At 42.8% G+C, this 20457-nt stretch overlaps 2 protein-coding genes across 5 annotated transcripts; one reads left to right on the forward strand and one right to left on the reverse strand.

Annotated features, from left to right (window-relative positions):
* Positions 1–9: 9 nt before the first annotated feature.
* Positions 10–3106, reverse strand: spcs1 (signal peptidase complex subunit 1). Its single transcript, XM_039015837.1, has 4 exons — positions 2945–3106; positions 2336–2395; positions 542–628; positions 10–293 (listed from the first exon to the last, which is right to left on the reverse strand). The coding sequence occupies exons 1-4, from the start codon at positions 2978–2980 to the stop codon at positions 168–170; spliced, it is 309 nt and encodes a 102-aa protein (XP_038871765.1). The 5' UTR covers positions 2981–3106; the 3' UTR covers positions 10–167.
* Positions 3107–5099: 1993 nt separating this feature from the next.
* On the forward strand, positions 5100–20398 carry glt8d1 (glycosyltransferase 8 domain containing 1). 4 transcript variants are annotated; one of them, XM_039015842.1, is made up of 10 exons: positions 5100–5184; positions 7994–8040; positions 16971–17069; positions 17252–17468; positions 17577–17694; positions 18142–18226; positions 18321–18433; positions 18599–18765; positions 18907–19019; positions 19433–20398. In XM_039015842.1, exons 2-10 carry the CDS (start codon positions 8025–8027, stop codon positions 19609–19611), a joined length of 1107 nt encoding a protein of 368 aa, XP_038871770.1. In that variant the 5' UTR covers positions 5100–5184; positions 7994–8024; the 3' UTR covers positions 19612–20398. The 4 variants fall into 4 exon arrangements, with proteins under 4 accessions (XP_038871770.1, XP_038871769.1, XP_038871768.1 ...); XM_039015841.1 differs by lacking the exon at positions 5100–5184 and adding an exon at positions 7719–7801; XM_039015840.1 differs by lacking the exon at positions 5100–5184 and adding an exon at positions 7740–7812.
* Positions 20399–20457: the final 59 nt, after the last annotated feature.

Genomic DNA, 20457 nt, shown 5'->3' on the forward strand with positions numbered 1-20457 from the left:
CAAAGTATCCACAGTAGCAAATCTGTTTATTGTACATTGACATTCCACCACTGTTTGGCATAATACCCTGTAACAAAGGCTTCCTTCAAACAAGGATTTATTGTACAGACATATGGTTATTTTAAGTCAAAAAGTGTATTGGGCAAACTGGTACAAACAGTCATGATCTACTTGTGCTTCTTCTTCTTCAGATTCTCCTGAGGCTTTTGCAGGGTTTCTCCTGTAGTCTCTGGTAGGGCTGGCTGCCAGGAGAGGGGGTTCTGTCTGTACATGGGCCAGGGGGGCAGGGTCAGCTGAGACAGATAAGGGGAGAGAAGGTGGAGACATGGGATGAGGGAGAGATGTTGAGAAGAGGGTTAGTTTGGTCCCGTAAAATGTTTTACATTGCAGATTAGAATGTAATGACTACAGAGTTTACATTTTGAATAAACCTGAGTCAAGGTTGGTCTGTGGGTGCACTCTTTGCACAGGTGCAACATTTTCTGCTTGGCACAACGTCAAATACACATATTCAGGGAGGATGGAATGAAACTTAACTCACCAAACAAGACACAGCAAAACCTCCTAACACTATGTACACAGTCCACCCAAACTGTTCAATGATGAGGCCATAAGCGAATCCGATCACCTGGAGGGTAATGCAAGGGGTTAGCCTAATAATGGACTAAAGGAGCCTAATGTTACTCCTTCCATTCCAAGATATTACATGTTCTGTTAAAAGACAAACTGGCTTTGGAAGCCAAAACAGCCAAATACATATAAATGTGAATCGATTGTCAAGTAGGTTCTAGAAACATAAATCCCTCTACTTTCAATTTTAAAAATGGAGGATACACACTTACTGTACACTGTTTTAACACAGCTGCAGCCGACAGTATTTTTGTGACATGTTTGTGGCGTTCATCTTCCGTTACAAACAGGTGTTCAGAGACAGATGGCAAATTAGCACAGGTAGTCCACTCTCTTAGATAAACAAGCACTGTAGCATGGAAATGCAACCTGGTCTCAGAGCATTTTCTATTATTCTGTATGTAAATCTAAGAATCCAATTTAGAATTATGTTACATTTCGTATGGTGTGTATTAATTTGTGGATCTCCATCACCGATTCCGTATATGTTATGAATTTGCAAAAAGTACAATGTTACAAATTTGTAAATACTTGTTATGAATTCTAGCTAGGTGGCTAACATTAGCTAGGCTAGGGGTTGGTTTTAAGGTTAAGTTTAGGAGTTAGGTTAAAGGGATAGTGTTAGCTAACATGCTAAGTAGTTGCAAATGAGCTAAAAAAGTAGTAAGAACACTGAACAAAAATATTAACGCAACATGTAAAGTGCCGGTGTCATGAGCTGAAATAAAAGATCCCAGAAATGTTCCATATGCACAAAAAGCTTCTCTCAAATGTTTTTGTTTACATCCCTGTTAGTGAGCATTTTCTCCTTTGCCAAGATAATCCATCCACCTTACAGGTGTAGCATATCAAGAAGCTGATTAAACAGCATGATCATTACACAGGTACACCTTGTACTTGGGACAATAAAAGGCCATCCTAAAATGTGCAGTTTTGTCACACAACGCCACAGATGTCTCAAGTTGAGGAAGCATGTAATTGGCATGCTGACAGCAGGAATGCCCACCCGACCTGTTGCCATAGAATTTAATGTTAATTTCTCTACCATTATGTTTTAGAGACGTCCAATCGGCCTCACAACCACAGACCTTGTGTAACCATGCCAAGCTAGGACCTCCACATCCGGCTTCTTTACCTGCGGGATCGTCTGAGACCAGCTACCCGGACAGCTGATGAAAATGACAACTATTTCTGTTTGTAATAAAGCCCTCTCATGGGGGAAAAACAAATTCTGATTGGCTGGGCCTGGCTCCTAAGTGGGTGGGCCTACATGTCATGTGAAATCTATAGATTAGGGCCTTATTAATTTATTTAAATTGACTGATTTCCTTATAAGAAATGTAACTCAGTAAAATCGTTAACTGTTGCGTTTATATTTTTCTTCAGTATAGTTGAAAAGTAGCTAATTAGCTAAAATACTAAAGTTGTCTGAGATTCAACCTTTGGGTTGCTAGATGTTCACGTTATTTTTCCTTAAGTAACCATCTGTCTTGTGTAACCAAACGTAACATATCATACTAATGAGTGTCTTGGATTTACGTTTACTATGCTACGTCTAGTCTGAGACCAGGCTGGGAAATATGGCCACGTGGGAACCCTAACCATATGGAACTGGGAGTCGTGATCAACGGCTAGGGTTAAACCTAGTGTAAAAACAACACACTGAAAAGTACATTTTAATAGGCATGTTTGTCAGGCCACTCACCGCTGAGGCAAGTATGATTCCTTGGAAGATCTGCTCCGCCAGCTTTTGTCCTTTATAATCCTAAAACATCAAGCCATTTGCAAAGTTTATCATTTTTGAGGAAAAACTGGTAGATTGTTACATCACAACTGGAACACTAATATCTGACGTGTCAATCAATAATCAAGACAGATCAAGAAGGTTCATCAGAAGTGGTACCTTGAAGAGTAGTATTATTATAGGCTTTGTGATTGGGGATGCATTTATACATTTGGTTATAACTACTAGAACTCTAGGGCATCCACAATAACACATGGGATCTAGCGGTTCATAAATGTGCCATATTGGCATCTAGCTGGCTAGCATCCAAACAATGATCAATGTTTGATTCCAACAATATGACATGGATTTATGGTTGGATGAATAATTAGCTAATTATTATACTCTTAACAATGTTCAATATTATTTTTGCTTCGAACTAGTTTATACGTTATTGCTCCCTAGCTAGCTTACTGCAACTGCTTGAAATTGTAGCAAACGTTAGCTAGCCTTTGATTAATCTACTCATGCTTTTTTAATTTGTAGCTATTTGCAACAGTTGGTGAATTCAGTAATAATTAAAATTCTTACCATGTGTGTTGGAATGGAGTTAAATATTGACAACATCTTTCTACGTCAGATAGCTAATCAGCTTAAAGTAAAACTGCATACAATTTGTCTGGTTAGACTTCCGGTTTCAAAAAGCATACGTAGTATTTCGAAGGACCTAAGACTGTTGATGCATTCAAGCCAATGGCCGTATTAGAGAGCATCAACACGACCGCCAACTGACTGATCTACAAATCAACTTGCATCATAAATAATTACTTATTATTATTTGTAGATCAGTCAGTGACAATTTACCCATGAAACATTGCTGTTTTGAGCCATAGACTGTAAAAGGAAAGGGGAAAGTCTTCGATCACGTGACACAATTCAAATCTAAATCAAATTGTATTTGTCACACGCGCTGAATACAACTGGTGAATACTTTACATTGACATGCTTGCTTACTACCCCTTCCCAACAATGCAGAGTTTTAAAATAAAATACTAAGATAAGGAATAAAATAAAATACACAAGAATATAGCTACAGTGCATTCGGAAAGTATTCAGACCCCTTGACTTTTCCCACATTTTGTTACTTTACAGCCTTATTGTAAAATTGATTCAATTGTTGTTTTTTTCTCATCAATCTACACACAATACCCCATAATGATGAACTCAAACCAGGATTTTAGAAATGTTTGCATATTTATAAAAAATATAAAACTGAAATAACACATTTATATAAGTTTTCAGACCCTTTACTCAGTACTTTGTTAAAACATCTTTGGCAGCGATTACAGCCTCGAGTCTTCTTGGGTATGATGCTACAAGCTTGGATCACCTATATTTGGGGAGTTTATTCCATTCTTCGCTGCAAATCATCTCAAGCTCTGTCAGGTTGGATGGGGAGCGTTGCTGCACAGCTATTGTCAGGTCTCTCCAGAGATGTTTGATCGGGTTCAAGTCCGGCTCTGGCTGGACCACTGAAGGACATTCAGAGACTTGTCCCGAAGCCACTCCTGCGTTGTCTTGGCTGTGTGCTTAGGGTCGTTGTCCTGTTGGAAGGTGAACCTTCGCCCCAGTCTGAGGTCCTGAGCACTCTGGAGCAGGTTTTCATCAAGGATCTCTCTGTACTTTGCTCCGTTCATCTTTCCCTCAATCTTGACTAGTCTCCCAGTCCCTGCCACTGAAAAACATCCCCACAGCATGATGCTGCCACCACCATGCTTCCCATAGGGATGGTGCCAAGTTTCCTGCAGACGTGACGCTTGTCATTCAGGTAAAGGAGTTCAATATTGGTTTCATCAGACCAGAAAATCTTGTTTCTCATGGTCTAAGAGTCTATCGGTGCCTTTTGGCAAACTCCAAGCAGGATGTCATGTGCCTTTTACTGAGGAGTGGCTTCCGTCTGGCCACTCTAGCATAAAGGCCTGATTAGGTTCTCCCATCTCTACAGAGGAACTCTGGAGCTGTGTCAGAGTGATCAATGGGTTCTTGGTCACCTCCCTGACCAAGGCACTTCTCCCCCGATTGTTCAGTTTGGCCTGGCGGCCAGCTCTAGGAGGAGTCTTGGTGGTTCCAAACATCTTCCATTTAAGAATGACGGAGGCCACTGTGTTCTTGGGGACCTTCAATGCTGCAGAAATGTTTTGGTACCCTTCCCCAGATCTGTGCCTCGACCCAATCCTGTATTGAAACTCTACGGACAATTCCTTCGGCCTCATGGCTTGTTTTTTCCTCTGACATGCACTGTTAACTGTCAGACCTTATATAGACAGGTGTGTGCCTTTCCAAATCATGTCCAATCAATTGAATTTACCACAGGTGGACTCTCAAGGATGATCAATGGAAACATGATGCACCTGAGCTCAATTTCGAGTCTCATAGCGAAGGGTCTGAATACTTATTTAAATAAGGTATTTCTGTTTACTGTGAGGTAGCAGAGAGAACAGTCTATGACTTGTGTGTTTGGAGTCTTTGACCATTTTTCGGGACTTCCTCTGACACCGCTTGAATGGCAGGGAGCTCGGCCCCAGTGATATACTGGGCCGTAGGCACTAACCTCTGAAGCACCTTGCGGTCGAATGTAAAGCAGGTGCCATACCAAGCAGTGATGCAGCCAGTCAAGAGGCTCTCAATGTCAAAACCTGTCGACATTTGTTTTTTAAGGTCTGTGGGCCCATGCCAAATCTTTTCAGCATCCTGAAGGGGATGAGGTGTGGTCATGCCCTCTTCACGGCGAGTGTTGGTGTGTGTGGACCATGATAGTATCAGGAATCAAGGTAAGACCCAGATGCAGACACGTCGAATTGACAATGATTTAATATTCCAACAAGGGCAGGCAATAGACAGGTCAAGGCAAGCAGGGGTCAGTAAACCAGAGGTGGGGCAATGGTACCGGACGGCAGGCAGGCTCAGGGTCAGGTTAAGCAGAGGTCAACAATCCAGAGATGGGGCAAAGGTACAGGATAGCAGTCAGGGTCAGGGGCAGGCAGAGTGGTCAGGGTCAAAACCAGGACGGCGAGAAAAAGAGAGACTGGGAAAAGCAGGAGCTGAGAAAAAAAACGCTGGTTGACTTGACAAACAAGACTAGCTGGCAACGGACAAACAGAGAACACAGGTATAAATACACAGGGGATAATGGGGATGATGGACGACACCTGGGTTTGGGGTGGAGGCAATCACGAGAACAGGTGAAACAGATCAGGGTGTGACAGATAGATCCTTAGGGATTTGGACACTGAGGATCTTGAAGCTCTCGACTCGCTTCACTACAGCCCTGTCGATGTGAATTGAGGTGTGCTCGGCCCTTTGTTGATTGTAGTCCGCGATCAGCTCCTTGTCTTGCTGACATTGAGGGAGAGGTTGTTGTCCTTCCACCATACTGTTTAGTCAACAGACTTAATGATGGTGTTGGAGTCGTCCGTGGCCACGCTGTCATGGGTGAACAGGGAGTACAGGAGAGGACTAATCACACACCCCTGAGGCAGCCCATGTTGAGGGTCAGCGTGGTAGATTGGGTCAGCGTGGTGGATACAGACTGGGTCAGGGAGAGGTTGAAAATGTCAGTGAAGACACTTGGCAGCTGGTCAGCGCATGCTCCGAGTACGCGTTCTGGTAATCCATCTGGCCCTGTGGCCTTGTGAATTTTAACCTGTTTAAAAGTCTTACTCACATCGGCTACGGACAGCATGATCACACAGTCAACCGGAACAGCTGGTGCTCTCATGCATTGTTCAGTATTGCTTGCCTCGAAGTGAGCACTGAAGGCATTTAGCTCGTCTGGTAGGCTCCTGTCAGTGTGCAGCTGGTGACTGGGTTTCGCTTTGTAATCTGTGAAAGTTTTCAAGTCCTGCCACATCCGACGAGCGTCAAAGCCAGCATCCGGATTAGAGCCAGCATCCGGATTAGTGTCCCGCTCCTTAAAAGCGGCAGCTCTAGCCTTTAGCTCAATCCGGATGTTGCCTCTAATCCATGGCTTGTGGTTGGGATATGTACGGTCACTGTGGGGACAACATCGTTGATGCACTTATTAATGAAGCCGGTGACTGATGTGGTAAACTCCTCAATTCCATCGGATGAATCCCAGAACATATTCCAGTCTGTGCTAGCAAAACAGTCCTGTAGCTTCGCAACTGCTTCATCGGACCACTTCCTTATTGAGCGAGTCACTGCTACTACAGTACTTCCTTTTGAGTTTTTACTTGTAAGCAGGAATCAGGATAGAGTTATGGTCAGATTTGCCAAATGGAGGGTGAGGGAGAGCTTTTTATGCATTCCTGTGTGTGGAGTAAAGGTGATTTAGAGTTTTGTCTCCTTGTTGCACATGTGACATGCTGGTAGAAATGAATTAAAACGATTTCTGTTTCCCTGCATTAGATAAGAAAAAATAAGAAACCTGCACACTACTCTTGCTAGTATCACTGCTCTTTATTAAGCTTGACGTATCGGCCTCAAGGCTTTCATCAGAGCTTTTGTCAGTTATTTTTTAAATTAGCACCCACATCCGTTCAATGCATCGCATTAAAATCACCGGCCACTAGGAGCATTTTCTTATTTGCTTATGGCTCTTAACAGCTTGTTGAGTGTGGGCTTAGTGCCAGCAATGGTTTGTCGTGGTAAATAGACACGAAAAATATATTAAACTCTAAAGAGGTATTCTAACTCAAGCGAGCAGAACGTGTGGATTTTAAATAATCGGTTCAAAGACATACATCTGGTTTATTAGAAGCAATTATTGGTACCGTGATTGTTAAAAAAAAAAAAAAGAAGATCGATATTTGTCCATTCACTATAACCGGGGATCCTCTTTTCTGCGAAAAATGCCTGTAGTACCCTGCAGTAATGCGGTTGCCTTTAATGAGGGGGCATTCGTTCTCCCCTAATTGAAGCGCGATGCTTTGAAAGCTTCACACTGTGCTTCTCGTCCGTTTATCAAGCAATCCCACTTCATATACGACATACAAATATCTAAATACTGATCAAATTCAACGTTAAACTGATGTTGTGACAGTGAACTCCTTTGGAATGTATCATTATTCTACGTTAGACTTCGCGATTTAAATACAGGCAAATACGTAGGCAACTATCTTTACCGGCCATTCAAGGGAACGGGGTTTTCCACTAGATAGCACAGCTACAAAGTCAAAGTTGCCTTTAAAAATTCATTAAACTAAAATTAGGTTTTTGGTCTTAATTTTTGGTTAGGGTTAGGCATAAGGTTAGCAGTGTGGTTAAGGTTTGGGTTAGGTTTAAAATATTTTAAGAAGATAAATTGTAGAAATGGGCGGGGTTTATGACTTTGTGGCTGTATTAACTAGTGACAACCAGTAACGGGTGACAGACTTGTTGATGTTGAGTTGGCACTTTGGCTTTTGATGTGATTGTTTTTTCATGTCTGTGAGTAGGAGGCATGTGTTTATATATTATTTTAAAACGAATTTTACTTATTCATAGCGGATCCATCCCACTTGTGCATGTGCTTATTTGTGAGACGGTGGGCAATTCTCCGTTATAAATCAAAGTACTTCGTTTTCTGTATGGATCATTATTACATATTCTGCTTCATTACTTCGTTTACTTTTTGTGCAGGCTAACAAGGAGAGCAGCAGATGACGACGCGATGTCATTACGGAGAGGTCAGTGTTGTTACATTACATACATTTGCAACAATGTGGGGTAACTAGCCCCCCTCCCACACACACACAAGAAAAAATTCCATTTACTGAAGAAGAAAAAAAGCCATGTTTGGTCAAATCTGGTGTGTGTATGATGGTCATGCTTAGGCAAACAAACTATGAAGGGAAATAAGTGGCTACAGTTTACACTATTTTAGTTATTTAATTAAATGTCACTTTTAGAAAATGAAGTTTTTCCCAAGTAAATAAATCAAATATTGAAACAAAATGGTAGTGCACATCTCACTATTAATATCCTCACAGTAACTAGGTTTCCTTCCAATTGGTGACAAATTTTCATGTGAATATTCAAAACTCCGCATAAAGAGAATATGTACATTTTCCCACCATGGTGTTTCCACCGAACTGACTTGTTGCAGATAAAATCAGTGTGGGATGACGCAGTGCACATGTATTTTTTTCGCTTACGTTTTCATATACCGAGGGCCTCTCGAGTGGCACAGCAATTTAAGGCACTGCATGCAGTGCTAGCTGTGTTACTACAGATCCTGGTTTGATACCGGGCTGTGTCGCAGCTGGCCGCGACTGGGGGACCTGTGAGGAGACGCACAATTGGCCCAGCGTCTTCCGGGTTAGGGGAGGGTTTGGCCGGCAGGGATGTCCTTGTCCCATCGTGCTCTAGCGACTCTTGTGTTGCGGGCCGAGCGCATGCATGCTGACATGGTCGCCAGGTGTATGGTGTTTCCTCCGACACATTGGTGTGGCTGGCTTCCGGGTTAAGTGTGCATTGTGTCAAGAAGCAGTGCGGCTTGGCAGGTTTTTTTCGGGGGACTCACAGCTCTGGACTTCCGCCTCTCCCGAGTCCGTAAGGGAGTTGCAGCGATGATACAAGACTGTAACTACCAATTGGATATGGCAAAATTGTGGAGACAAAGGGGAGTAAAAAAAAATATATATATATATGTATACTTGTCATCGAATTTTTGACTTGTCACAAACCGTTGCATTAAATAGTAATTGTGCCTACTTTGGTCTTGGTACATGCGCTCTAGCCAACAGCTCTCAGATACAGTGCAGGTATGCGACCTGCAAGATAAAGCAAAGCAGTTCGACACATACAACAACACAGAGTTACACATGGAGTAAAACAAACATACAGTCAATAATACAGTAGAAAAATAAGTCCATATACAATGTGAGCAAATGAGGTGAGTTAATAGAGGTAAAGGCAAAAAAAGGCAATGGTGGCGAAGTAATTACAATATGGCAATTGAACACTGGAATGGTAGATGTGCAGAAGATGAATGTGCAAGTAGAGATACGGTGGTGCAAAGGAGCTATATAAATAAATACAGTATGGGGATGAGGTAGTTGGATGGGCTATTTACAGATGGGCTATGTGCAGTGATCTGTGAGCTGCTCTGACAGCTGGTGCTTAAAGCTAGTGAGGGAGATATGAGTCTCCAGCTTCAGTGATTTTTGCAGTTTGTTCCAGTCATTGGCAGCAGAGAACTGGAAGGAAATGCAGCCAAAGGAGGAATTGGCTTTGGGGCTGACCAGTGAGATATACCTGCTGGAGGGCGTGCTACGGGTGGGTGCTGCTATGGTGACCAGTGAGCTGAGATAAGGCAGGGCTTTACCTAGCAGAGACTTGTAGATGACCTGAAGCCAGTGGGTTTGGTGACGAGTATGACGCGAGGGCCAGCCAACGAGAGCATACAGGTCGCAGTGGTGGGTAGTATATGGGGCTTTGGTGACAAAACGGATGGCACTGTGATAGACTGCATCCAATTTGTTGAGTAGAGTGTTGGAGGCTATTTTGTAAATGACATCGCCGAAGTCGAGGATCGGTAGGAGGGTCAGTTTTACGAGGTTATGTTTGGCAGCATGAGTGAAGGATGCTTTGTTGCGAAATATGAAGCCAATTCTAGATTTAATTTTGGATTGGAGATGCTTAATGTGAGTCTGGAAGGAGAGATTACAGTCTAACCAGACACCTGGGTATTTGTAGTTGTCCTCATATTCTAAGTCTGAACCGTCCAGAGTAGTGATGCTGGACGGGCGGTCAGGTGCATGCAGTGATCGGTTGAAGAGCATGCATTTAGTTTTACTGGCATTTAAGAGCAGTTGGAGGCCACGGAAGGAGAGTTGTATGGCATTGAAGCTCGTCTGGAAGTTAGTTAACACAGTGTCCAAAGATGGGCCAGAAGTATACAGAATGGTGTAGTCTGCGTAGAGGTGGATCAGAGAATCACCAGCAGCAAGAGCGACATCATTGATGTATACAGAGAAGAGAGTCGGCCCGAGAATTGAACCCTGTGGCACCCCCGCAGAGGTCCGGACAACAGGCCCTCCGATTTGACACACGGAACTCTATCAGAGAAGTAGTTGGTGAACCAGGCGAGGCAGTCATTTGAGAAACCAAGGCTGTTGAGTCTGCCAATAAGAATGTGGTGATTGACAGAGTCGAAAGCCTTGGCCAGGTTAATGAATACGGCTGCACAGTAATGTCTCTTATCAATGGCGGTTATGATATCGTTTAGGACCTTGAGCGTGGCTGAGGTGCACCCTTGACCAGCTCTGAAACCAAATTGCATAGCGGAGAAGGTACGGTGGGATTCGAAATGGTCGGTGATCTGTTTGTTAACTTGGCTTTCGAATACCTTAGAAAGGCAGGGTAGGATAGATATAGGTCTGTAGCAGTTTGGGTCAAGACTGTCTCCCCCTTTGAAGAGGGGGATGACCGCGGCAGCTTCCCAATCTTTGGGGATGTCAGACGATACGAAAGAGGTTGAACAGGCTAGTAATTGGGGTTGCAACAATTTCATAAGATAATTTTAGAAAGAGAGGGTCCAGATTGTCTAGCCCATCTGATTTGTAGGGGTCCAGATTTTGCATTTCTTTCAGAACATCAGTTATCTGGATTTGGGAGAAGGAGACATGGGGAAGGCTTGGGCGAGTTGCTGTGGGGGGTGCAGTGCTGTTGACCGGGGTAGGGGTAGCCAGGTGGAAAGCATGGCCAGCCGTAGAAAAATGCTTATTGAAATTCTCAATTATAGAGGATTTATCGGTGGTGACAGTGTTTCCTAGCCTCAGTCCAGTGGGCAGCTGGGAGGAGGTGCTCTTATTCTTCATGGACTTTACAGTGTACCAGAACTTTTTTGAGTTTGTGCTACAGGATGCAAATTTCTGCTTGAAAAAGCTAGCCTTAGCTTTCCTAACTGCCTGTGTATATTGGTTCCTATCTTCCCTGAAAGTTGCATATCATGGGGGCTATTCGATGCTAATTTAGAACGCCACAGGATGTTTTTGTGCTGGTCAAGGGCAGTCAGGTCTGGAGAGAACCAGGGGCTATATCTGTTTCTGGTTCTACATTTTTTTGAATGGGGCATGCTTATTTAAGATGGTGAGGAAGGCACTTTTAAAGAATAACCAGGCATCCTCTACTGACGGGATGAGGTCAATATCCTTCCAATATGATCCAGGTCGATTTGAAAGGCCTGCTCGCTGAAGTGTTTTAGGGAGTGTTTGTGATGAGAGTTGGTCAGACCCATTACGGATGCAGGCAATGAGACAGTGATCACTGAGATCTTGGTTGAAAACAGCCGAGGTGTATTTGGAGGGCAAGTTGGTTAGGATGATATCTATGAGGGTGCCCGTATTTATGAATTTGGGGTTGTACCTGGTGGGTTCATTGATAATTTGTGTGAGATTGAGGGCATCAAGCTTAGATTGTAGGATGGCCAGGGTGTTAAGCATGTCCCAGTTTAGGTCACCTAGCAGCACAAGCTCTGAAGATAGATTGGGGCATTCAATTCACATTTGGTGTCCAGGGCACAGCTGGTGGCAGAGGGTGGTCTATAGCAAGCGGCAACGATGAGAGACTTGTTTCTGGAAAGGTGGATTTTTAAAAGTAGAAGCTCGAATTGTTTGGGTACAGACCTGGATAGTAAGACAAATCTCTGCAGGCTATCTCTGCAGTAGATTGCAACACCACCCCCTTTGGCAGTTCTATCTTGTTGGAACATTTTATAGTTAGGGATGGAAATTTCAGGGTTTCTGGTGGCCTTCCTAAGCCAGGATTCAGACACGACTAGGACATCCGGGTTGGCAGAGTGTGCTAAAGCAGTGGATAAAACAAACTTAGGGAGGAAGCTTCTAATGTTAACATGCATGAAACCAAGGCTTTTACGGTTACAGAAGTCAACAAATGAGATTACCTGGGGAGTAGCAGTGGAGCTAGGCACTGCAGGGCCTGGATTAACCTCTACATCACCAGAAGAACAGAGGAGGAGTAGGATAAGGGTACGGCTAAAGGCTATCAGAACTGGTCATCTAGTACGTTCGGAACAGAGTAAAAGGAGCAGGTTTCTGGCTGCGATAGAATAGATTCAAGGCATAATGTACAGTCGTGGCCAAAAGCTTTGAGAATGACACAAATATAAATTTTCACAAAGTCTGCTGCCTCAGTTTGTATGATGGCAATTTGCATATACTCCAGAATGTTATGAAGAGTGATCAGATGAATTGCAATTAATTGCAAATGAACTGAATCCCCCAAAAACATTTCCACTGCATTTCAGCCCTGCCACAAAGGGACCAGCTGACATCATGTCAGTGACTCTCTTGTTAACACAGGTGTGCGTGTTGACGAGTACAAGGCTGGAGATCACTCTGTCATGCTGATTTGAGTTTGAATAACAGACTAGAAGCTTCAAAAAGAGGGTGATGCATTGTTCTTCCTCTGTCAACCATGGCTACCTGCAAGGAAACACGTGCCGTCATCATTGCTTTTCACAAAAAGGGCTTCACAGGCAAGGATATTGCTGCCAGTAAGATTGCACCTAAATCAACCATTTATCGGATCATCAAGAACTTCAAGGAGAGCGGTTCAATTGTTGTGAAGAAGGCTTCAGTGCACCCAAGAAAGTCCAGCAAGCGCCAGGACCGTCTCCTAAAGTTGATTCAGCTGCAGGATCGGGGCACCACCAGTACAGAGCTTGCTCAGGAATGGCAGCAGGCAGGTGTGAGTGTATCTGCACACACAATGAGGTTAAGACTTTTGGAGAATGGCCTGGTGTCAAGAAGGGCAGCAAAGAAGCCACTTCTCTCCAGGAAAAACATCAGGGACAGACTGATATTCTGCAAAAGGTACAGGGATTGAACTGCTGAGGACTGGGGTAAAGTAATTTTCTCTGATGAATCCCCTTTCCGATTGTTTGTGGCATCCGGAAAAAAGCTTGTCTGGAGAAAAGGTGAGCGCTACCATCAGTCCTGTGTCATGCCAACAGTAAAGCATCATGAGACCATACATGTGTGGGGTTGCTTCTCAGCCAAGGGAGTGGGCTCACGCACAATTTTGCCTAAGAACACAGCCATGAATAAAGAATGGTACCAACACATCCTCAGAGAGCAACTTCTCCCAACCATTCAGGAAAAGTTTGGTGACGAACAATGCGTTTTCCAGCATGATGGAGCACCTTGCCATAAGACAAAAGTGATAACTAAGTGGCTCAGGGAAAAAAACATTGATATTTTGGGTCCATGGCCAGGAAACTCCCCAGACCTTAATCCCATTGAACTTGTTGTCAATCCCCAAGAGGTGGGTGGACAAACCAAAAACCCACATTCTGACAAACTCCAAGTATTGATTATGCAAGAATGGGCTGCCATCAGTCAGGATGTGGCCCAGAAGTTAATTGACAGCATGCGAGGGCGGATTGCAGAGGTCTTGAAAAAGGGGCAACACTGCAAATATCTAATTTTTGCTTCAACTTCACGTAATTGTGAATAAAAGCCTTTAACACTTATGAAACACATGTAATTATACTTCAGTATTCCATAGTAACATCTGACAAAAATATCTAAAGACACTGAAGCAGCAAACTTTGTGGAAAATAATATTTGTGTCATTCTCAAAACTTTTGGCCACGACTGTACAGACCGGTATGGTAGGATGTGAGTACAGTGGAGGTAAACCTAGGGATTGAGTAATGATGAGAGAGATATTGTCTCTAGAGACGTTTAAACCGCATATGTGGGAGGTGGAACTAAATGGTAGGTTAAGGCATGTTGAGCAGGGCTAGAGGCTCTACAGTGAAATAAGACAATCACTAACCAGGACAGTAATGGAGAAGGCATATTGATATTAGGGAGAGGCATGTGTAGCCGAGTGATCATAGGGGTCCAGTGAGTGGTTGGGCTGGCTGGAGACACGGCGACTCACACAGCTAGCAGGCTGGGTCTAGCAGATGGGCCTTAGAGGGACGTCGCGACGGAGGAAAGTCTCTTTTAGCCTCCACGTGCGGTGACGTCGATAGACCAGTCGTGATGGATTAGTAGGGTTCTGAGTAGCAGAGGGGTCCAAGTCCAATTGGGAAAATAGGTATAGTGGCCCAAGAAATTGGCCGATGGATCTATTCAGCTAACAGTCCAATATGCTCTAGACAGCTAGCAGATGGCATTCAGGGGACGTCGCGACGGAGGGGCCTGTTGGGGAAAAAACCTCGGGCAGATTACGTCGGTAGTCCAGTGATGGATAAGCATGGCTTCGTTGAGTTAAAGGGGCCCAGGCCAATTGGTAAAATAGGTATAGTGGCCCGAGAAATTGGCCAATGGGCCTGTTAGCTAACAGCTCGATATGCTCTAGACAGCTAGCAAGCTAGCATTCAGGGGACGTCGCGACGTAGGGGCCAGTTGAGTACCCCCTCGAGCAGATTGTCGGTTGTCCAGTCGTGAAGAATCGGCGGGGTTCCGTGCCCCGTACCGGCAGAAGAAGGGGTCCGGGTATTGTAGCCCAGGAGTGGCTGATGGGCCTCTTCAGCTAGTCGGGATATGGGCCTAGCATTGGCTAGCTCCAGGCTAATTGGTGCTTGCTTCGGGACAGACATTAGCCAGGAGTCACTCGGATTGCAGCTAGCTAGCTGTGATGATCCAGGTGAAAAGATTCAGAGCTTGTGGTAGGAATCCGGGGATATGGAAAGAAAATAGGTCCGGTATGAATCGCGTTGTACAAACTGGCGAGAGCTTTCCGAGCTAAAGGTTAGCTGATGACCGCTAGCAGTGGTTAGCTGGCTAGTAGCTAGTGAGCTGGCTAACTTCTGTTGGGGGATTCCGGTTCCGAGGTAAATAAAAATACTTTAGAAAAAACAGATCCACACCACATTGGGTGAGGCGGGTTGCAGGAGAGTATTTTGAAGTTGAGGATTAGAAAAATATACAAAAGATATGCGAAGAAAAATATATAAAATGATATATACATGGGACACGACAAGACGAAGGACAAAGACGTCTGACTGCTACGCCATCTTGGATTCAAGATAATCATGTCACCCAGTGGTGTAAAAATACTTTAAAGTACTACTTAAGGAGTTGTTTTGGGGTTATCTGTACTTTACTATTTATATTTTTGTCAACTTTGACTTTTACTTCACTACATTCCTAAAGAAAATAATTTACTTTTTTACTCCATACTTTTTCCCTGACACCCAAAGGTGCTCGTTATATTTTGAAAGGAAAATTATCCAATTCACTCACTTATCAAGAGAACACCTCCTGTCATCCCTACTGTCTCTGATCTGGCGGACTCACTAAACACAAATGCTTCGTTTGTCAATTTTGTCCGAATTTTTATTTTTTTTACCTTTATTTAACTAGGCAAGTCAGTTAAGAAATAATCTTATTTACAATGACAGCCTACCAGGGAACAGTGGGTTAACTGCCTTGTTCAGTGGCAGAACAAATCAAATCAACAAATCATTTTTACCTTGTCCGCTCGGGGATTCGATCCAGCAACCTTTCAGTTACAGGCCCAACGCTCTAACCACTAGCTAGCTACCTGCCGCCCCAAGTCAATAAAAAATAATAGGAAAATTGTGCCGTCTCTGGTTTGCTTAATATAAGGAATTTGAAATGGTTTATACTTTTACATTTGATACTTAAGTACATTTTACCAATTCCATTTACTTGTGACACTTAAGTATATTTAAAACCAAATACTTTTAGACTTTTACTCAAGTAGTATTTTACTAGTTTACTTTTTTTTTTACTGGGAGTCATTTTCTATTAAGGTATCTTTACTAAGTTTGAGTACTTTTTCCCACCAATGATGTCACCAGAATATGACTCAAGATTTATTGAAAAGGAGCATCAAGATCACCGTGCACTTTCACCACCATGTGAAGTTCATCATAATTTATTTCATCTGTAGCCTAATAAACTGCATGGTTTCCCGAGTCAAAGTGGGAGGATTACACACCATGTCATTGCATCACTCCAAGTTTACTTCGATATAATGGTTGTTACAGTATATCATTATTTGCGCATAGTGTTTCCACTGCCATTTCTCGCATAATTAATTTTACAGACACAAAAAGATCCCACTATGTTGAACGAACAAATGATCTGTTGGCATATTTTAAATTGTAAAGAAAATTACTGTTTCCATCACAGCTGTTGTGATTTTTTTATATGGTATGATTTTACTCTCTTAAAACCTGTGGATAAAAATGTGGTTTGTGAGGACCCTCTTTTAATTTTCACGCCAAATCATGTCCAAATCATCCTACAGCAGTCAAAGAAAGTGTTGGGATAATTTTTTGTGACAAAGTGGCTTCTGTGAGAATTACATGAGGGGGCGAACAATTCAAGGAGCTTAAAATATATTTTTGTTTTTATTTCTATGGTGCTATAATTAGTGTTCAGTGTTGTCAGGAAAGGGATCCGTGACTGAACTGTAGGGAACACTTTTCTTCAGTAGGATGAGAACATCTAAAGAGTAAGTCCAAAGGCCGGCAGATGGCGATATTGAGTTGTTTCATCTTACTGTCCAAAAGATGAAGATGAAACGACTCAATATCGCCATTTTCTGGCCTTAAGGCTGTCTCTTAAGATGTTCTCATCCTTTCTTCTCCCTGCTCTGTATTTTTCAGTAAATGTGGCCGTCCTTGTGCTGCTGGCTGTAGCATTTCTGATCATCGTGCAACGGAATCTCCTGAATCTCAATGACTTCCTTAGAAGTGAGAATCCAGGTAAATGTTTCCATATCTGGTAGTGGGGGTAATTTTTCAACACTCTGTTTTCTCAAATAACATTTATGGTGCTGATGGATAATGTGTAGTGTTCTGCATTGTGTGGTTTTTATACCACTGACTGCATTACAGATCACCCTGATCTAAACTGAAGTGAATTGAACTGAATGTTCTTCTTACAGATGCAGTGCCAGGTATGATTCTGCCATTTGAGTCTGAGTTTTCTCCTGAGCTCAGACCAGACCTTGTGAGAACTGGGGAGAAGATCCCAGTGGTCATTACTGCTGCAGAGGAGAGACTGGGAGCTGTGGTGGCTGCCATGAACAGTGTCTACCAGAACAGCAAATCCAACATTGTGTTCAACATTGTGACCATGAATGACACTGTGGATCACCTCAAGTGAGTGATTAACACGTTACCTCTGCCATGCTGTTAATAAAAAGCACAACAGAGACTTGTTTGAGGCTGAATGATGTTAGCGTTTTTAATGCCCATTTCAATCCCCAGGGTGTGGATGACTAAGACCCAGCTTAACAATGTCAAGCACACGATCATCATATTTGAGCCCCAACTTCTCAATGGGAAGATTACCAAAAATCCTCAGAAGCTTGACTCTGTGAAACCGGTGAGGCAGACCACATGTATTATCAGTGTTATAGATGTTGATATTCATAGATAATACAGTGAGCTCCTAAAGTATTGGGACAGTGACAATTTTGTGTGACAATTTATTTTGGCTCTGTATTCTACCACTTTGAATTTGAAATGATACAATGACTATGAGGTTAAGTGCAGACTGTCATCTTTAATTATTACTATTTTTTACTTTAATTTATTTGGTAAATATTTTCTTAACTCTTTTCTTGAACCTTATTGTTGGTTAAGGGCTTGTAAGTAAGCATTTCATGGTATGTGACAAACAGTTTTATTTCAATTTGAGGGTATTTTCATCCATATCGGGAGAACTGTTTATTCTATTCTTATTTACAATAAAAGTTACTCCAAAATGACACAATATACATACTGCTGTTAATATTAATACTACTCGTTTGCTTTATTTGTTTTGTTTTAGTTGACCTTTGCCAGATTTTACATGCCGGTATTCATACCAGATGCAGAAAAGGCCATTTATTTGGATGATGACATCATTGTACAAGGTAGCTCTTAACTGAACATAATAATGTTTGGCACAGTAAGAATATTTCTTAACTGAAAGAGAATAAAGAATGAGAAGTAAACATATGTTTGCAGGGGACATCCAAGAGCTTTTTGACACAAGCCTAAAGTCAGGTCACGCAGCTGCGTTCTCAGACGACTGTGATTCTGCATCCGCAAAGGGCATCGTTCGAGGGGCCGGGAACCAGGTACACAACGCCAGCTGTAGACTCTTAAAAAATTACAAATAAATTTAAAAGAGTGATTAAAGCCTTGTATAAAAACTAATGATGTGAAAGCATATTGTTTTGTACTTTGTGTCATATATCAAATATTGGCAATGATTTAATCATCTCAAGTATGTTTTCCTTTAGAACAATTACATTGGTTTCCTGGACTTTAAAAAAGACGCCATCAAGAAGCTGGGCATGAGGGCTAACACGTGTTCCTTTAATCCCGGAGTGATCGTGGCCAACCTGACGGAGTGGAAGCGTCAGAACATCACCAACCAACTGGAACACTGGATGGAGCTCAACGCACAGTAAGTCACCTGGAGGGCCACACAGCCACAGTGGCAGAATTCCCACAGCCCTCCAGAGATGAAAAAAACCTCCCACAGATTGTAGACTATTGTAAAGTACTCAGTTTGAGTTTATTTGCTTTTATTTTATTCCATTGTCAGAGAGGACCTCTACAGTAAGACCCTGGCAGAGAGTATCACCACACCTCCCCTGCTCATTGTCTTCTACAAACACCACTCCAGCATCGACCCCATGTGGCACGTCAGACACCTAGGTAAGAACTGTTACTATGGTCTGTCGAGAAATGTGTATTTGATTAGATAGCCTTCATATCAGATTTCATATAATGTAGCGAGTTTTCCCACCAATGTTTTTGCACTTGCAGTGGAGAGAGCACACGTGCGGGGGTAAGGGAAGTTAAGCTCGCTGAGGAGGAACTGTTCACGGGGGGGGGTGCTTTGCTGTCTGTCTCCATGTTTCCCTATTAATGAGCTGCAGACAGCCCTGGCACACTTAGTGATGTGATGTTGTATAATAAAGTACAAACAAAGGTTATTGTTACAGTATCATCATTGCCCTTTCTGACTGGCAGCCTAATTTATTGGCTTGTACAGTTTATAGTCCTATAAACTAGCGAGCTATTGGCCTTTGTTTGCATAGAAACACTCAGTATTGCTCTATTTTCAGGGGCCACTGGTGCTGGAAACCGCTATTCTCCCCAGTTTGTGAAAGCTGCCAAACTCCTCCATTGGAACGGACATTACAAACCATGGTCCAGGACCTCTTCATTCACCGAAGTCTGGGACAAGTGGTATATTCAGGACCCCATGCGTAAATTCCATCCAGTTCGGAAACATGCAGACTAAAGCAGGGATGTGACCAGACGACAGCTAGTCTGCCTCTACCTGTCTGTCCTCCGAGTGACTTCTCAGGAACCCTAACGTGATGCAAGCCCATTCCAGTGAAATGTCTGTTTACCATGCAGTGGTGTTGTCGATCTCAGGCAGAGACAGGGGCATGTTCCATACGATACATCTCAATAGTCTAGTAGTGGTCTTGTCTTATTTTTTCACATCAGTGCAGATGCACCAATGGTTCTATGCTTAGCTTCATAAGAAAAAAAATAATCATGTGCCTGTGTTCAGGAACGATCCCTCTAACAAATTGCCTCTACTTTGATTCATTATTCTGTCGGATCAATGTTTGTTACTGCCGGTTGTCTCGCACTTTAACTCTTTTGTATATCACTACCACAACACTAAACTTTACACAAATAGTTATAAACAAGCTTGAAACCTACTATCCTTTCTCTTGATTGCATTTGACAAAGGATGGTATACACAAACCACTATGGTGTCGAATAGCTTATTTACGTCATTGACACTTATCTAGAGTGCATACATTCTCGTACTGGTTGCCCGTGGGTATCAAACCCACTATGCTCTACCAACGGAGTCACATGGGACCAACTCCTATGGTTTTTATTTTAAAGTTCTCAAGCGCTACATGCCTCCTGATAATGTGATTGCTTACAGCTGTTACAAATCAGGGCTTATTTTTCTACTCTGTACAAAGGATTATTCTAGCAGATATAAATATTCAAATTGTGTCATCCTTTTGTAAAAGAAGCTTAATAAAACCAAGTCAACTACCTGGAGTCTTGGTTAAATTATCAACCCCATTTTAACAGAATTAGTGGAATGAAAGCACAA

The sequence above is a fragment of the Salvelinus namaycush genome, chromosome 20, assembly GCF_016432855.1.
Source record: "Salvelinus namaycush isolate Seneca chromosome 20, SaNama_1.0, whole genome shotgun sequence".
Classification (NCBI taxonomy): Eukaryota; Metazoa; Chordata; class Actinopteri; order Salmoniformes; family Salmonidae; genus Salvelinus; species Salvelinus namaycush.